This window comes from Empidonax traillii, unplaced genomic scaffold (assembly GCF_003031625.1).
Source record: "Empidonax traillii isolate 1590-97213 ecotype Southwest subspecies unplaced genomic scaffold, ASM303162v1 scaffold1548:size177740, whole genome shotgun sequence".
Lineage (NCBI taxonomy): Eukaryota > Metazoa > Chordata > Aves > Passeriformes > Tyrannidae > Empidonax > Empidonax traillii.
Window position 1 is genome coordinate 131,512 of NW_020956741.1, and position 18,510 is coordinate 150,021.

Below are 18,510 nucleotides of genomic sequence, written 5' to 3' on the forward strand. Positions count from 1 at the left end.
TTCTATACAGCTTTTAGTCTGAAAGCATGTTACCAGCGGTTAAATCTTCTGACAGATGCATCAACAATGATGGTATTTACTTCCTGCAAAGCCTGTCCTCCTAAGAGAGCTAACCACACACAGGCAGACACGTTCCTCTCTGTTAATGTTCAGATTCAACCTCTCTTAGAGAGATCATCTTTTGTCCCTGCACAACATCTAGATAGTGGAGGTTTCAAAATCTCAAAACCACGGAGATTTGGGCTCTTTCTTGTTCAGAGCTAAAAAAACAGAAGCCTGGAAACAGTCACACCTGCAGTGATGGAAAGGATCAGCAATAGCCTCTGTGATACTTAGAGGGAAGAGGGCACCCAGGTGGGCTTTCAAAAGCCCAGAAGACTGAACTTCATCAGGTTTTGCACTATGCAGGAAAGATTTGCCATCTTACACCTGGTCCTAAATTTAGGCAATTAATTATTGTTTCTACTGCAGGTTCAAAACCAGGCATTTGGCCATATTTCTACAAACAGTTTTAAAAAGTCTGAGTTTCCCTTTTCAAAACAGAGATTTAAAAGAATCATACATAGGGAGAGAAGAAGGAATAAATTTTCGTGAGCCAGAGAGTTTAACATGCTTTATACCATACCAAATTGGAGTGCCTATTAAATACTTTCAGCTACCTTTTAAAGACTATTAACTTCTATTTATCAACATACAATTAACATGTATTTAGTTACCAAAGGTATTAGCAAAGGGGTGCTGAGCCTGTTGCCACTCAGGGAGAGTATCAATGATTTTATCCACAACTTGGGATCCTGACGAGATTTGAAAAGAGAGTGCTTGGTCTTGAGTGAATTCCAAAGGATGGTGATGTGAAAAAAGCCCATCAACTGCTTCTTACTACCACCAAGAAGGACAGTGCAAGTGCTGTATTCACGTGCTGCTGCAGAAATTTCCACTGGTTATTGTTTCACAGCACAGCAACAGAAGGGAAATTTGTTCACAAGATTCAGGAACAGGAGAATAATGAAGCTGAGCTAAAATGCTTTTTCTGAAATGGAAACTGGGCTTTGGGCAGGCAGGAGAGTTATATGGAAGGCATTACCAGGAAAACAAGAAGTGGAACTGATGAGAATCCTTTTTTTTTTTTTTTTAAGGGATTATTAAGCACAGTTACAAAAAAGTGAAACATCTTTTCCCCAGCTGGAGTAAAATCAGAGAACACATCTTTGTAATGTATTCTTTGTATTGTGCATCTTCTATTCTTCTGTTGAGATGCAGGGAAGTGAAGGAAGATGGTCTATCAGGTTCAGACTGACATTAAGAATTCTCTGCTGACTGTGATTCCACAGACTTCACATAAGATGCTGGAAATGACCAAGTCTTCTGAGGATAACTATATTCTCTTTGAATGCAAGTCAAAGAGAGAAAGCAATTCTGAGATGAAACAAAAGATACAACAGTTGACAATAACTGATAACATCCGATGTATGCGATGAACAGAATCGATCCAGAAATGGGAAATCATTATCAAAAGCAGAATTTTCTCCTATATTCGCTACCTCAGCTAATTCTTTTGATGGGGTCTCACTCTGAAGAGACTTTTGCCCATAGGGTTTGCTCACTTATGGGCCCAAACTGAGGTTGCATCAACACTGAGCCACAAAGTCTGCAGCAACTGCAATCATTAGTTAAACAATGTTCACTGTTTCCTGGGGAATTATCAAATAAATACCACTCAGAGCCAGCCTGAGCACCTCCTAATTCAGTCAGAAGCTGATCTCTTTCTACTCAAACGGCTGACCCAGCCTTTGCACACAGGTGATATTTCAGCAGGACAGAGCAGGTCTATAAATAGAAACTCTGCAACTGGACAACTCGCCTGGTACGGAAGCTCTGCAGTCCTGTCTGGTGGCAGAGGCTCTTGTTACTGCTGCTGACTTCAACTGAAGGTAACAAAGATGAGATTTATCACAAGGATATGGACCCTACCTACTACTACCCCTGCTCTTCTGTGAGTACAGGTCACCTCTACCATGCAACTACCTCTCTCATCCGTCTTCATCTCTTTTTCTTATTATTTTTTCTATATTTAAATGGATTATGCCGAATAGTTGCAAAGGATAACACAGACGAAATGAAACAGAAGTGGCTGCTGAAATCCAGGCAACAACTGCTCAAAATGAAATGAAAGTAAGGCTATGAAAATATGTTTTACAGACAGAGCTTCAGCAGTAGGATGGGATTCTTTCACTGCTCTATGGACTTGAGCTCAGTTACTCTAAATCAAAGGGCTCAAGGGCCTTGTGACAGCACACGGTATGCCTAGTCAGCTTTGTAATGCTAAATTTCAATTTCGTAAATTGACAAATGTGCAAAATGGATAAAGGAATTAGCGATAATGAGGAAATCTATTCTGTTTAGTTTTCACTCAATCCCATGAGCACATTAACTCAGTTAATGCCACCAAGGAAACGGAGCCATTTAGCGAAACAAAAGCAGTCGATTAGATTAAGCTGGTCTCACAGGACAGTAGCAGTGCCATAAGCTGGTGGCAAGGGCCCTCACGCAGCAGTTACAACTGGTCACAGTATTGAAATGTATTTCCATTAGAGAATGCCTATTCATCAAAACCCAAACGTTTTACAAAGATGGGTTGATTTTGAAGAAGTTGCTGTACGATGCCTGGCAACACAACCCCCCAGCCAGCAACCCCTGCCCTCCTGAGCCACCCCACACTGCCACTGGGAGAGCTGCCATGGACTTCCAGGTTCTCAGGTGTTTTCTGCAGTTTGGCAGGACAAGCAATGGAGAGCCCAGGATAAGGTCAGGCAGTTCCATGGCTGTGGGGTGTGGAATCCACCGCCTGTCAGTGTCCCACCCGTGGGAGTTTTCCTCAGCACCAGGGACTCGCCAAATACATCAAACAGAGTAGAATCAGAAGTTACAGATTAAATTAGACTATAACAGTAGGGAGAGATTCTAGCACTGGCCAAACTACCAGTGTGCTGAGTAAACAGACAAGTATATATTGTGGAATAACTTGTTTAGTGAGTTGCCAAAACATATTTGGGAACAGCCAGGGCTTCGGGCTTTATCTAATCGTGAACAGTAAAGTCACGTATATAAAAATGTCAAAGGAAAAAAACCAACAAAAGCAAGTGAATTCAGTGGGAGGGAAGTAAAGCATTATGCGTGAATTAAGAAAGTATTAGAGAACCCTTGGACAACTTCTGGCTCTCCCTCTAGCAATGGAGATAAAATAAATGAAGAGATGAACCAAAGAAAAAGAATAACACATATTTGTCTTGTACTTACTGAAAAGTCATCATCAGGGAATAATATCAGATCCTTAAACTGGCTGTTCCCAATATTTTTTTCAATCTCTGTGATAACAGCTTCATAATCCAAAGGCTCCAAGAGTTTGGGTTTTTCCTGCTTTGGAAAAAAAAAAGAAAATATCAGGAAATCTCTCCACATCCAAATTTGCCTTCCTCCACTCGCATAAACTGAGATCTGATGCATTTTTCCTTTTAAACACCAAAGCATGAATAATTTCTCTCCTCACCCCAGTATTCTCAGTTTGTTGTAGCCGAGCTTGTGCGAGAGAGTGGAACTGAGGAACTTCGGCCAGTTGTAACAGCCTCTCTCCATCTGATAATTTCAGAGCAATCTGTCAGCTCATTACAGAGACCAAACCTACTACATTAACTTACCTTGCGTTCTCAGGAATTCTCTCTCTCTTTCTCTGTAAAATACATGCAGGCAAATTGACAGACACAGTTTGAAATGAACATAGATATGACTTCGAGCTGATATGTTTTAGAATAAGAAACCTACTAATTTCTTCACTGTCTCTCACAGTCCCACCTTTTGCACTGCCGGTAGCTTGTGAATGCCAACATATTGTTTTAGTTGGCAATAATCCAAGTTTATTCTCCTGATATAAACTACCTGGAATCCACTCCCATGGTCTCTCTTGTCAGAAACATGAGTTGTATCATCGCAACAGTACTCCATTATTGCCTGAGACAGCAGTAAAGAAACCACCACAGGAACCACCAAACAAAACTGAAGTCGCAATGTCTTGAAATACAACCCAAAAATAGAAAAAGAGAAGCCTGTCTGACATTCTAGAACACATTAAACAAATGAAGTCAAGGATTAGACTCACAATATTTGCTTAATTTGAAGATGTAAGTATCAGAAAGAATGAGTGAGAAAGGGCAAGAGAACAGCCAGGAGGGATGGAAAAGCAGGGGATACGAGTGAAAAAGGACACCAGTGAAAAGCAAATGCAGAAATGCTTCTGCTGAACAGTCTTTCAGTCTGATGCAATAGTGGACCTTCAGCCAGTGGTATTTTACCCACTGTTCTTGCATTGAGCTATCCACATAAATATCAAGTTTCCCTCCCTCTTCCCTAAATCAAAACCACAGTGTGTTGAAAAAGAAAGCTTTGTTACCTCCATAAAACAAACTTCTCCAATGGACAACCTTATGATTTTCCAGTGTTTGATTGTTTATATGTAGATATATATTGAATGGACCGTATGCAATTTTTTTTATATATGTATATACATATATAAAATTCCCTTATGGTCCGTTATACGTACAATGGTTCAAATATAAAAGTTCCACTCTCTTTTGGCTTTGTTCTAAAGATTTCCTGCTTTTTTTGGTCATCACAGTCATCTCAAGGTTTCTCTCCAGCTCTTGTAAACAATGTTTCCCTTCTATTTTGAGTTTCAAGACTCCCTTTGGCATCAAATGCATCTACGAAAAGTTTAATTATGTATCAGTAACTCAACCACACAAATTCGATTAAAACAGTGGGATACACATGTTCCTAGAAGGTTATTCAATTGCTGAGCAGCTGATGCTCGAATCACAGAACAACTCAGGTCCTCCGCAGGCCATCCACTCCAATTCCCTGCTCAAAGCATCAAAGCTCCATCAAAGGATGGAGAGATAATAACAAAAATCAGAACTGCTCTTTCAACAGTTCAGCCTATTACCTCTCTTCTCAGTCTATTAACTCTCACAGTCCTGCTTGCCAGCTTAAGAGTTAATAAACTTCTAAAATCATTAGTGTTTAGCATTCACAGGCCAAAAGCACTATCTACTCAGGCTGAAACATTAAAGAGTTGTAAAATACAGGCAAGACCAACATATAATAGCAACAAATAGAACAAACAGTCCCGTACAATCTGGCCTTGAACACTTCCAGGGATGGGGCAACCACAGTTTCTCTGGGCAACCTGGAAAGAAACTGCTTTAATGTTTAATTTAGATTCTCAGACATTACACTGGTTGTGTGATGTTCAGGTGAGACAAGGAGCCCTACTAGGACACGTGAGACTTTATATTACCCCATCCACAGCACCTTAAACTGTCTCAAGCAGGTGCTTGGCCCTGGTCTGCACTAGTTGACACATAATTATCCAGCCCTGCTCAAGAAGCTCTCGGGTTAAGCAGCTGCCATATTCTTCAGTGAGGTTTCAGTCTGTCGTTTGCTGACAGCGGTTTCCCACAGGAACTTAATGGGGTCATCTGACCACGTCACTATGCACAGCTTGCTCTTGTTCCCTTTCAAATTATATATAACTCACCGCAGCATCCTTTCAACAGGAGTTTTAGACTCCCCGTCATTAAATCTATCATTGTATCTGTGAATTAAATATTCCTCTCTAAGATAACCTTTGAAACTCGGAGTTGAAACCATGAAGAGAAAACACCAGTGCCCCTCTATGCTGTACCACTCGTTTTGGTAACGATGCCCAGGTCTGAACAAAGTTCACTCCGTTTACATTTAGCAGAAAGCAAACTTGTAAGTAGCACAATTGTTACCTTCAGTAGGAAACCTTACAGCAATCACTTACAGGAAAATGCAAAGTAAAAGTGAAAATATACATGCACTGACATTTATAAAGCACCAGTGTTTCACTGAGGCATTTTTCCTGTACAGTGGTTTCACTAAAACACGAACATTTACTGCAGAAAGTTCATGACATTGCACTGAGAATGCACCCTTCCCAGAGCTGATACCGTCAGGCTAATGGTTTTGCAACAATATCAACTTTTAATAAGCTGGATGGGCCACTGATATCATGAATGTCCACTCTCTCAAAGCACATCTGTCAACAAAATATTAATCTTGGTCAGATGCTTCTTGGAAACGTCATGAATGCCAGCTTTCAAAAGTTAAAAAAACCACATTAAGTAAACAAATGACATAAATAGCCACCTTTCTGCTGAAGTCATAGACTATGGAAGAGGTGGGAAATCCCAGAAATCTTGGGACTTCTCTTAAAATATGGGGAGATCCCATAAAAACTTCTAGCATTTGCAGGTTCTCTATGGCCATGGAAACTACCCTTCTAGCAGAACAGAGGTATTCCTTCTTCCCCCTGGAAATCCCTGTAAGGTTGGGGTGAACACAGCTACCTCTCCCTCAAAATTAACATCGCACAGATGTTGGGATGCAGGAGGAGGCAGGGTAAGCTATGTCAAATTGCCCTCTCTTTGCTCCTCAGAAACTGGCAACGCTCAGAAAGCCACTCCTGATAGCTGCTGAAGCACTCCAGGGGAAAGCTTCTCCTTGGCAGCTACAAGGTCATTTTACATGAGACAAGAATACAACTTGAGAAAACCCTGAAGCAGAGAAACACAGCAAGTGCATGAACATCACTGTTTCCACAGCACTAATTCCCTTGCTCTCAGTGCTGCAAAGGGCATGATCTGATGGAAACATTTTAACAGATGTGAACAGAGAAATCCTTTGGGAAAGATTACACATCTGAACTAAACACAGGTAGGTGTGACACTATCCAATTTACTGCAAAGCATTTCAATATTAATGGTGATATTTTTCTACTGGTGCAATAAAAATTACTTTCTTCCTTCTTTGCCATTATAGCAAAATCCTGTATAAAATGCAATACTGTATTATGCCAACTCTCATAAATCAGAGATGCAAGTAATAGGCCATCCTTGTCAATACAGTGGCTGCAGAGATCATCTAGTCTCTTCCCTGCCAACAACAAGCATGATGGTATAATAAACAGGATGCCTCTCTTCATCAATTCTGCATGTTCTTACAGACCTTAAGACTACGTACTGTGGACACTGACTCCATGCTTTCCAGAGCCAGTGCTTTGAACTTGGCAAAGCTCAGCACTGCAGTGCTTAGTTTTGCAGTTTTGATGGGAAGTCACAGCTGGTTATCTCTAGAAGTTTATCTCCAGAAGCTGTGGGATGGCTGCTCAGTTTTCTCCTCACAGGCAGACAGAAGCAGTGATGTTGGAATTAGCACATTTCTGCCTGCAAGCACTAGCAGAGATCTGTAAATGAGTAGGGCTGATTTAAAGCTAATTTAATAACCATAGTGCTGCCTCTTCTCAATTTAACTTGTCTGTTCTTTTTGGAAACAGGCCAATTTGGCAATCTGAGCCAAGATCGAATTATGCTGGCTTGGATTTTTATAATGCTTTTTATATTCTCCATCTCAAGTGAGTAATGAATTTAGTTGTGCTGAAACAGTTGTGAATACATCTAGTAAAAAGGCACTCTGACTCCTCACCTGCTACAACAATCTCAGCAGTGCCATTTGCTCCACGCCCTGACAGTGTTGTGGGGTGTGTAGTTTAGAATTTTGTTGAGCCGACTTTTCCAAACTCTTTTGGGATACTGAAGAGCTGCTAAACCAATATTGGAGCCAACACCACAGGAGGATAATCTTTATTTAAATTCACACAGGTGTGTCAGCCCAGATTCCACCAGTGATGCATGGCTTCATGGCCATCATCTTCTGGTCTAGCTACAAAAGCATTAATTTTCCCCAGTAGTAATGAGCAAAAATGTTCCTATAAATGATGCTACAGGATCAGATTTGGTACCTGGCTTGCTGCCAGCTGCATAGTCATTGTGCACTGATGCTTGCACCCGTCTTCTCTTCACAATTATGTATCATCCTCCTAAAGTCATATTTCTGTGAACACTCCCCAAAGGAGGAAATGATGTAACTGAGACCAATAGTCTCTGGATAGTCATCCCAAGCACTTCCCCATCCTAAAAATAAAGTAGACCAAATGCTGTGATTTTCTAATGCTTTAACGACATATTATTCTGACAATGAATCTGAAGTATCTAAAATGTGTTGAATTTAATACAGATGTTTAAACAAATTCCCTCTCTTCCACAAGCCAGGAAGAAAAAAATTAAAGAAAAAGAGAAACACAAAGAATTTAAGCTGATGGACTTCAGTCACCTGGACTTAAGTATCTCTGAGACAGAAGAATCCACTGCATGTTCATAAAGACAGTCAGAACAATTACGATGGTCAGATTGGTCAAGATTAAGTAAGACTCTGATTTTATATTTTATCCAAGCAATGGCTTGTCTAAAATTTCAGTTCATTCTAGCATACATTTGAAATATTGAAATGGGCAGACTTGCAAGAGAAAGGGCCACTTACTAAAATAACAGCATTGCCTTCCTTCATTTTTATAGACTTCTTAATGTTATTAACCAAACCCAATCCTACTAAAACTCACAATAAATTAAATGATTTTCTAGGAAGGCATCAACGTGAAGTGCTTTTCACACTTCTTTTGTTCTTCCTTTCCTTTCCCCAGTTAAATACTCTGTCTCTGACATAACACACATCCTTATATTTTTTTATATGGTTAATATATGCAGTTAATTATATTCCACGAGGGCAGGCCAAATTCAATTGAATATTTCTTTCTCAAACCTGTCCAAAATGAAGCTAAAGAGCAGCCATGACTCCATGACTTTTGGAGGAGGTGCAGTGTAAATGCTGAATTTAACCCTGTCTTCAGCCATACTGGTAACACAGACTGTCCACCAGCTCTGAGACGTGCTAGCCACAGATCCTAAATACTCAAGGAGATGAAGCTGAGGCTAGAAAACAATTTGGTTTTTATAGAGTCAACAAAACTTTTGCGTTTTTGTGGCACCCAGCGTGCTCCTGGCAGTGGGTCCCATGGCAGCATCTGTACCCAGTGAGCAGAAACGTGGGGATTATGGTGTCCCCAACACCCTCAAGCAGCTGAGCTGGGAGGGACAAGTCTCACCCACTCAAAATGTTCCCAACACCACAGGCCTCCCTTCTCTCCGCTCCCAACACACTCTGCATCATGTTACAGATTTCCTTTAAGGAAAATAAGTTTTGCATTTCAAGCACAGGCAGCTCAAGGTCTGCAAAAGGTATTCGGGGAATGGACAGGGAAGCACAGCCAGAACCAGCAGGCTGATGGTCTCTCCTTTTGATTCAGATCTCCTACTTTTTATGACTGCTTGGCCTATTCTGTGTCTATTTACAGTCAACAAACTCTCTGGCCCCATTTCAAAGGCTTCCTTTGGCTCAGTGTGATACACAGTCAACAAATTTATTAAAATTAGAGGTACAAAGAAAATTTTTTTTGACACACCTCCTCTCTTCCAACCTAAAATACACTCACTTGTCAGGTCCAACACGCTTAATTTGTCATGACTTTCAGTAGAACTTGGAGAATTGTGTTTGGAAAGAATCCAGTCAGGGCTGCACAGCACAACTGATATACTCTTCAGTGGCAGCAGCGAAGCCAACGTGCCAATAAATTTCATTAAGGGGATTGCCAGTTCCCACACAATTCTGCCACAGAGAAAAGAGCAAGGGATTACAAAGAATTCAACCCCTCGATTCCTAGCGATACAGAAATTGCCAAAATGCTCTAGTACCCATCAGCTCAAGCAGAACAAAAGCAATGAAACCTGTTGAAGATCCCGCTGGGAATAATGACAGTGAAAAGTAGTTTTCATTCCTTAAAGCCTCTTTATTCAAAGAAAATTCTGATTGACACCAATAAGGGACCTACGTGACTAAAAGACACTTACTTTGTACAAATACAACTGGAATAGGATGAATCCTAACTGCCAACATTCCCATTGTTTCGTGGATCAAAATCTATGAAGATCTACACTGTATATTTTCCAGTTTTAAAAGTTACTGTAGGAGAATTCAGCGCGTTAAATATTTGAAAAATTGACACACCTCTCATCTGGATGAGCTAACTCAGAAACTCTTCATTTTAACTGATGGGCCACAGTTGGAGCCATCAGAGCCTTCAGGGGCACACGTAGCTTCTCCAGCAAGCCGAGCAACGAGCGAGCAGGGTTACGGCTGCTCGAACCACAGAGGTCTGTTCTCAGGCAACTGGGAGAGACCTGCACTTTCTAATACCTCTTCTGTCCCAAGTTAGAATTTATCGTTGCTTTCGTTATGAATTTTGAAAGTTCTAGGCCTCATAACACTACCCCAACTCACAGTTAAAATGTGCAAGCCACACAGGGCTGTTGGTTCAGCAGAGCATCCAGCTTGGGGGGAGAGAGGGGATGGTTTGTGCTCTGCTCGGTCCTAAGCATTTCCTGAATTCTGTTTCTCATCCACGATTATGCACCTGGAGCTGTAGCCTCACTGTGGTGTTTTCTGAATCTGGAATGTATATGCAGAGGCATGTATATCTTTATTGACTAGCACTTGTCACTTTAGACAGTGGACAAAATTATCAGTACAGCCTGCAGAAAATATTCCAGGTAACAAGACAATAACTTACTTGCTCTCTCTGTTTATGCAGTTTCTGGAAAATCCTTTTAGGAAGGAGATAAACAAGTTTCATTTAATCACACAACTAGCTAAAATCAGTCACTGACAAGACCTCTAATAAACTGCTACATTTTAAAATTAAATTTAATCAGTTGGCTTTCCAAAATGTCAGAAATGACAGTTTCTAAATAGTGAGGACTTATGAAGCCTGGACTAAATATTTGCTCATAGGTCACTTCAGGGGAAAAACAAGAAAGTTTTGTAAAGCATCATAAGGTTTTGGTTTTTTTTTAAAGTTTAATTTACACAGACCTCTAACCTGGCAACACTCAGCCACTTTCTCTCCCCTTACCTGACCTTAACCAGAAAAAAAAAGGTACAGTTTTAGCAACAAAAGGCTTTCTCTGAAGCTACTACACTGAATCTATTCATAAAGAAAGCAAGCAAAAGCCAAAGAGGCAATTCCCTCCTCTTCATGCAGACATCTGAACAGACAGGTAGGATGTGTTGGAAGGGGATTGGTCAGAAGGGATGGAGTTGTAGGGGGAACGGAGAGGAGCTGCCAACAGAGCTGGAGTGTTCTGCCCAGCCACTTGCCTTGTTAGTGATTACTGCACCCCAGGGAAGGAGAAGTGCCCTGTCACCACAAAGGGGATGCTGAAGTGAGTGTAGTTCAGCTATTCTGTAAACATGCTCTGCTTCATGTTCACTTTTTTCTAGCACAGTCTCAGGCGGGCAGAGTCATGGCCGCAAACAGAAACCTTAACAAAACCAGCCTGAAACCAAATGGACTGAATTTGACCGAAGCTTTTAAGCTGCCAGTATAAAGTTCATGTAGACAGCACTTCTGAGTCTGTCTGTGCATACACACACACACAGATATACAGATATATATACAGATAACTGCCCATATAAAGTCATTGTAGTGATCCCTCAGATGACTCTCCTGGCAAAGGCAGAACCCCAGTTCTGACACTACACAGAATTAGTTACAGCAACAGGCAAATCAGTCCCCTCTGTGTGAAAAAGGGGAGATGGCGTGATCTACCCATGGTCATCTGTGTATGGGCTCAGAGAAAGCACAAAAGAAAGGACGTGCCGGGTGATCCCACCTCACCTGCTCCTCCACCAGGCTCATCCAGCACAAACCTGCTGCTAAAATGGGGTATATTTTACATAATGCTGTGCATAGCATAGAATTGTGTTTAAAAGCAGTTTTATTTACTTTGAAAATAAAGATTTCTTTTTAGTAGATTTTGTTTTCAGAGTACATAGGAGAGTTTGTTTTTCAAGGACTGAAGAGAAAGCTCTGATAGTGTTCCGATGCTAAAGACTTTGATCACTATTGCATGTCTGATGAAGTTGCAATGCAGCACACAAGCAAACATCCATTGTACATTTTCAATTGAAACCTAAAATTTAGATGTATGAAGACCTAGACCTGTCTGCTGAGCAAATAGTTTTGAAAAGGGCTCAACCACTTCAGAAGCCCCTGAAGCAAAAACAACTAAGAAAAACGTTTGCATTAGCTCTAAACAAACTTTTGAAAAAAATACCATTTGACTTCTAGAGTACTTAGTAATAAGTCACTGCCCCATGGGGCAAAATCTCATATGTGCTGTTCCACTTCATTTTACTCACTGAATAACCCTCTTTCTCTACCTGTACTATAGTCACTTATTTCTTCATAAAGTTACTGATATTTCTCACCCTACATATCTGAGTAAATTATTTTATTTCCACGGAGGTTTTATGTGTAAAAATTGGTATCATCTATACACAGCCATTATAAACTCATCTCTCACCATGACGTTAAAATCATAATTGTTTCCTTGACATCAGCTCCCCTCCCAATCAATTATCTGGCTATCAAGGCATTTACACACACAGGATGTAAATGAGAGCAAAAGCTGGTCAGCTACACTGAGCTCAGTCAACAACCCACAATCAATTAAAGCTGATCAGATAATTAGCCTTACAAAAAAAGGAGTTTCCAGAAAATAATACAGTCCACCTACAGCAAACACAGGTATACCATGTAGTATATTAAGAAATGCACTCTCTGAGCAAGGTCCCCATATACAAAAGCTTTTACAGCTGCAGTGGCAGTAATACCACTTCAAAATCTGCAGCATTGGAGGACTGATGCATGAAGGAGAAACCGGTTGCTGGTTGATAGCAAAAAGTGCCTCTAGGCCAAAGATTTAACATGCTCCAATTATGAAATATTGGACAGAAAGACACAGATTGCAAGTCACAAAAGTAAAGCCAAGTATGCCTGCATTTCCTAAGGGCTAAACAAGATATTGAGAAATACATTCACAGAAGAATATGACACAGTGACCTTACGTCTGGAAAGAACAGAAATCAGCACAGATTCCCCTGGAAAGCTGAGTTATGTCCCAGACACAAGGCAGCCATCCACGTCAGGGCAAGTGCAGTGCGATCCACAAGCCTCTGATGAAAAAGGCACATTGCCTATTTCCAATTAAATGCAACAGGCACAGGGTTACAAGCACTCAAAGTTTCAGGTCAAACTATGATACACTGTTGTGATTTCTGAGAATCAATAAAATTTAAAGGTTCTTTGACACCACTAAACTGAACATTCAGTTTCTTGTTATCAGAGGATACAGGCAAAAAGGAACAATTATATTCCTCTTTACGTGCAGACAGGCTGCTGGTTTATTGTTACTATTTGGGCTTTGTTTCCAGACCATACCTTCCTGTAGGGCTTTAACCACTTCTGGTGAGCACTAACAAAGTACAGTCAAGATTTGTACATTAATGACAAAAATCCCTCCTAACCAGAATTTAAGAGAAGTCAAGCTAGCAGTGCCTACCTCCTACCAAAGTCTTGTGAAGTGCCAAGGTTAGATGGTTTCAGCAGCACCACCAGCATTCATCCCTAGAGCCCAAGACCATGAAGCTTAAACATGGCATCTTGGAATGTTTGTCAATAGTTCAGGGCAGCAGGAGCTACACTGCAAAGCAGCCCTGTGAAAAAGATCCACTTCCATATAAAATTAAAGCCCAAAACAGCAGCTAGTCACAAGCAAAACCCAAGCACCCTGCTAGACGAACCACAAAGTATCTTAGTCCGTGACCAAGTGTTACAACTGCAAAGTTCTTTTCCTGCCTATTTAAAAAAAGTTAATGAAAACGCTTTTCCTTGGCATACTATCACTGATTCTGTTACACTGGACATGCAGAATAGCCTTGAAAGAGCCCTCACAGCATGCACATGCAAACACAGTTTGTAACTGGATGTATAAAGCTACAAGAAGAAAAACTAGACACCTCTGGCCTTGAAGAAAAAGATTCACTGCCTCTTCAAGGGGAAGCCATTAAATATTCTACGATCTGAAGTAGTCTCTCAAGTTATGAGAATACACTAAAACCTTGCCTAAGATTCCCCAACAGTAGGCTCGAAGTGTTTTACCTAAAATTATCTGCAGTTTTAGTTTCAGTCAGCAAAGCTGAGGCACAGCACAGTTAATGTGAGCTTCCCAGGGGCCCACGGTGGAGTTTCAGGAGGCTCAGTCCTGGCCCAAAGCTGTCACTGGCAAAGCTGCCGTCTAGCTCGTGGGGCAGAGCCTCGCTCCAGCTTTCCACCAAGGGTTCTGGAGCTTTCTCCATTTGCTCCCTTGTACTGCAGAAGGACAGTGTTTTCCTCCTCTTCCTGGCCTTGAGAGGTGCCCATCATAGGTCACAAAATCCGAATTAGCACAGAGTAACCTTCTACTCCTGAAGCAGCATTATGGATTCTCATGGAACTACCAGACACTTGCTAAGAGGTGTCAGAGAGTCTGTAAGTTTCCCAAATGCACCTGAGTTCTGTAAACTCCTGAACTCCCTGTGCTTCAGTCTCAGACTCCGGTAATCGTTCTCCAGCGTTCAGCACCTCATCACACAGACTGAATGAGACCCAGCCAGTCCTACATACACACACCGAGCAATAAATCCTGCTCTTTCCTCTGTGCAGCACGAAGAGTGTTTGACCTGCAGTTTCTTGGAGATTTTGCAGCAGAGGGGGAAAAAGGGATTCATACTCACACAGCTTAATCTGTGAATTTCTCCTTGATTCACTCGCCTAATGGTCCTCCTCTTCTTCCGCAGTTCGCTGGACTCCTTTCGGAATCTCCCGCGAAAGCTCATTGTATCCGTAGGAATTAAGCACCAAACAAATCTCTCTCTATAAACTGTGCTCCTTTAACCTCCTTCCTTCAGCAGCTTCAGCAGAACTGGAAGCTGCATGCACTGTTCAAGGGGGAAGTGTGTCTAAAAGTTACACGCTGTATCCACAGTTACTGAACAGAAAGAAGAAGAAAACCGGCAATAACTCATTTCTTCCTGTGAATAATTTCGTGCTGTTAAGGTGAGAGTGTCTCATTAAACCATAAATACACCCAGTCCCCACCTCTAATGCAAATCGAAATAGGAAGTTGTAGAAAAAAACCTGCAACTGAAAATCTATCTTTGTCTCAAACACCATTACATCCTTTCTCCTCACCACCCTCTCTGATTCGAAAGCCAAAACAGCTGCACTCTTACTTCATGTGCATGTGTGTCTGCAAGCCAAAAAAAGTCATTCACAGAACAGCCACCTCCTCCTGAGCCCCTCGGTAGCAGACTTCAACCATGGAGCATGCAGTGCCACGTTTGTGCTGTCAGGGCCCAGGACCATCTCTGCTTTTGGACCAAGGTAGCAGTTTCCCTTTCAAAATGGTATAAAACATCAGTAAGAAGAAGCACCCCGAAAATTCCTAAATTTGCAGACAGTTGTAAAACGTGGAAGATTGAGAAATTTATACGCTGGTATCCAAAATGCATTTTTGGCTTGTTGAAACCCGGCTTTAGAAATGCTTGCAACCTGACAAATAAGAACCTGGTTGCTTCACCCTGCTCCCACCTCAGGAGAAAGCAAAGCTGCCAGACAGAGCCTGCTCCCCAGATGCCCCACACAGGAGCAATCTCAGCAGCTCTCCCACCCCACTACCCTACCCAGGGGCAATCCCAGCAGCACCTTGACGGGCCAGAAGCCCCTCACTCAGTGCTTCAGAAGAACTGCAGAGGAAATGGGAGCAGTGACGTGGCCAATCAAACTATTCTTAATTAAGGTAGGAGACTCACCCTGTGCTTGGCAGTCTGAAGGCTGGCAGGGCACAAAGGTCTTCTTAAACCGAACAAACCCTCTCAGTGCCCACACATGTGCATGCATACACACAGAACCTTTTCTTCTTTGTTCCAGCTGAGGATTCGTCCTGCTGCAACAGTGTTACACTCCCCTATGCACACAGCTTTCATGTGGCATGTATTAGGTGTTTTTTTTTTTTTAATTTACTTTCTGTGTGCATAACAAAGACCAAGTGATAGTTTTTTTCTGGATTTTTTGCAAATTGTACCCTAAGCATATTTTCCACAACTTGTTTCAATTAGGTACTCTGAGATCTGCAGCTTTATCCTGAGTGACATTTTCTGTTCTTTTTCAAATAATTCTGAATCCTATGAACTCTTTCAAACGTTTCTCAGCGTTAGAAATTTGATTCAGCGTTACATTTGATCCAAAGTAACAAACCTCTGCAGAAGTTCCAAGGATTGTTCCATGTGCTGGATTTCTGAGCCAGGAGAACAGGCACGCCGAGCCCAGCATGTCTGACCTGAGCACTACAAAACCACATGGGTCTGATCAGCTCACTCTACTCTCCCACAGTTAAAACATGGTACAGCTTCATCAATTAAAGCCCCATCTCATTGTTATCTTTGTCATTCAGCTTTGTCTTTGAGAAGATCACCTCCTTTAAGCTGTTACCAGTCTGCTGTGCTTAAGACAGATTTCACTCTACTCCTACTTAGCGGTGAAAACCATCTGTGTCTAGTACTAGAAAACAGAAAGGACTGCAGAAACCCTTGGCCAAGGTATGCAGACATTTCAAGTGGCTACCAATATAGAACCACATTAACCAAGTTGGAATCACCTTTGTTTTTTCTCAAACTACTGGAGTCCCTGATGCCTCTCATATAACAGTGAATGTGGCTGCCAAGACGAGAGGCCCTTGCCAGAAGTTAAATTTAATGCTGGAATCATCAGCCCTACTGGCTTAATTTTAGGCAGGTCTCAATTCTTCTCAGAGGCTCCTTTGCCTATCAACTCCTTGCTGTGACTGGCACACAGAACAAGCAGAGTTCCATCTTTCCTTTCCTTGGGAAGGCTCTCTCCCAGCTTCCTCCAGCATGGAGTGGCCCCTCCAGGTCATCCTTTCCACTGAAATAAGGGTCACTAGCACTTCCTGAAACTTTAATGAACTTGTATTACTCCAAAATAATACAAAATATGAACTTAGGTTCAAGTTTCCAGCTGGTCCTTATCCAGTTTACTCCACTGAGTATCTTTTGTCCAAAGGATTTCCATTCCTAATACTATTAATCCTCATTTATTTCCATATCTTTGACAGACAGACTTTTGTGAACAATGCTAAAGGCAGTCAGCACTGCACTTTCTCAACACCAAGGTATTAAAAGGTTGAAGCGATGAAACAATAAATAAGCTACAGCATTCACACAGAGATATGAACCAAAGTAATAGTAAACAACTGCAAATAAAGACTCCACTTTCTTAGATCTGTTTTGAATGCAAATCCCTCTACACTTGTAATGGGGAATAACAAAACCATTCAAGTGTCTCATAATGCTTTGTCCTGTACAAGTACAAAGCAAACTTCATTAGCATCAGTGTGACTAAAAGATTTCCTAATTTCTCCTCAAGACTTCTCTGCCCCTTTAATTAAAGGTACCGAGTAGTTTAAGATGATAATAAAATTAGTTAATAAGAATAAGCCTCCTGTGCTGCTTTTAAATTCAGAACTATTATGTACAAGGCGAGAAGTATTATCTATACCCCAGGTTATCCCAAGAAAAGAGGTGTTTGGTCACAAGAAAACCACGAGCCTTGGTTTACATTTGTGAACTGCTGTACCCAATTCATATAGTCAAAATAAGGGTGCTGAAGCCTTTCAGAAAACAATAAGTTATGTAAGGTAGTCAATTCAGTGTTTAATTGCCTTCTGCTCTGCTGTCTTTGTGGGACATGCTAATCTGCTCCCAGCATTTTTCAAAAACTTACAATATCTAGATAGGAGAAACAGTAACATCCACAGTCCTAACACACCTAATCATGACTCAGGTCTTTTGCTTAACAGATTTGAGAAAGACAGGTTAATGAACAAGCAAGAAAACCTCTTTTGCTGGAACAAGCTGCATCAACTGCCTATTAAGCCTATTCTAAAATTAAATTCTGAAATGAGACACAAACCTCTCATAATAAAATTTGCTTCATATGTAAACTAAGACCACTGTGACGACAGTGACACTGCCATTCATACAGTCCCTGCAGCATAGACCAGTACTGAGAGATCTGCCCAACAAAATTAACGTTTCACCACTTGGCAAAGTGCAGATAAGAACCTGCCTACATCCCTTGTGGCATTTCCAGCAAGTCAGAGTTCTTGGTAGAACCACAGCAATAAAGTCGTTGAAGAAGAACCAAAGGATGCCAGCCCTGCCCAACATTCATCCCTAGGGCAGAAACAGAGACAATCCTGCTCTCTGTGACCATGCCATTATCACATGGTGGGCAGGCAGCTCTCAGCTCAAGTACTGGGGAGGAGAAAAACAGGGTACCCCGAAGTGGGTCACAAAGATCCCTTTCCATTTTTAATTTTTTTTTTTAATTTTAATTTTTTTACGTTATTTTTTTTCAAAACTTGGAGGCCTAGCTGGTGTACTCAACTTCCGAGGCCAATAATGAGATGAACACAGTTCGTACCCCACAGCACTCAGGCAGTGCCAGTACACATACTGCTGCTGCTTTTCAGAGATGCCTTACCTGGTCTTCAGTGTCAATCCCCCAGCAAGTCCCCCATC

The 18,510-nt window shown here is 41.4% G+C and overlaps 1 protein-coding gene across 10 annotated transcripts in view; it reads right to left on the reverse strand.

Annotated features, from left to right (window-relative positions):
• Window positions 1–18,510, reverse strand: part of DOCK10 (dedicator of cytokinesis 10) — a 118,273-nt gene that overhangs the window by 84,187 nt on the left and 15,576 nt on the right. For 6 of the 10 annotated variants that reach the window (XM_027907811.1, XM_027907810.1, XM_027907816.1 and 3 more), the window contains exon 2: window positions 3,298–3,417. In XM_027907811.1, coding sequence (XP_027763612.1) covers window positions 3,298–3,417 — 120 coding nt within the window. Of the gene's footprint in view, window positions 1–3,297; window positions 3,418–14,643; window positions 14,823–18,510 lie in introns of those variants that run through there. The other 4 variants (XM_027907817.1, XM_027907812.1, XM_027907813.1 and 1 more) reach the window with 3 other exon arrangements.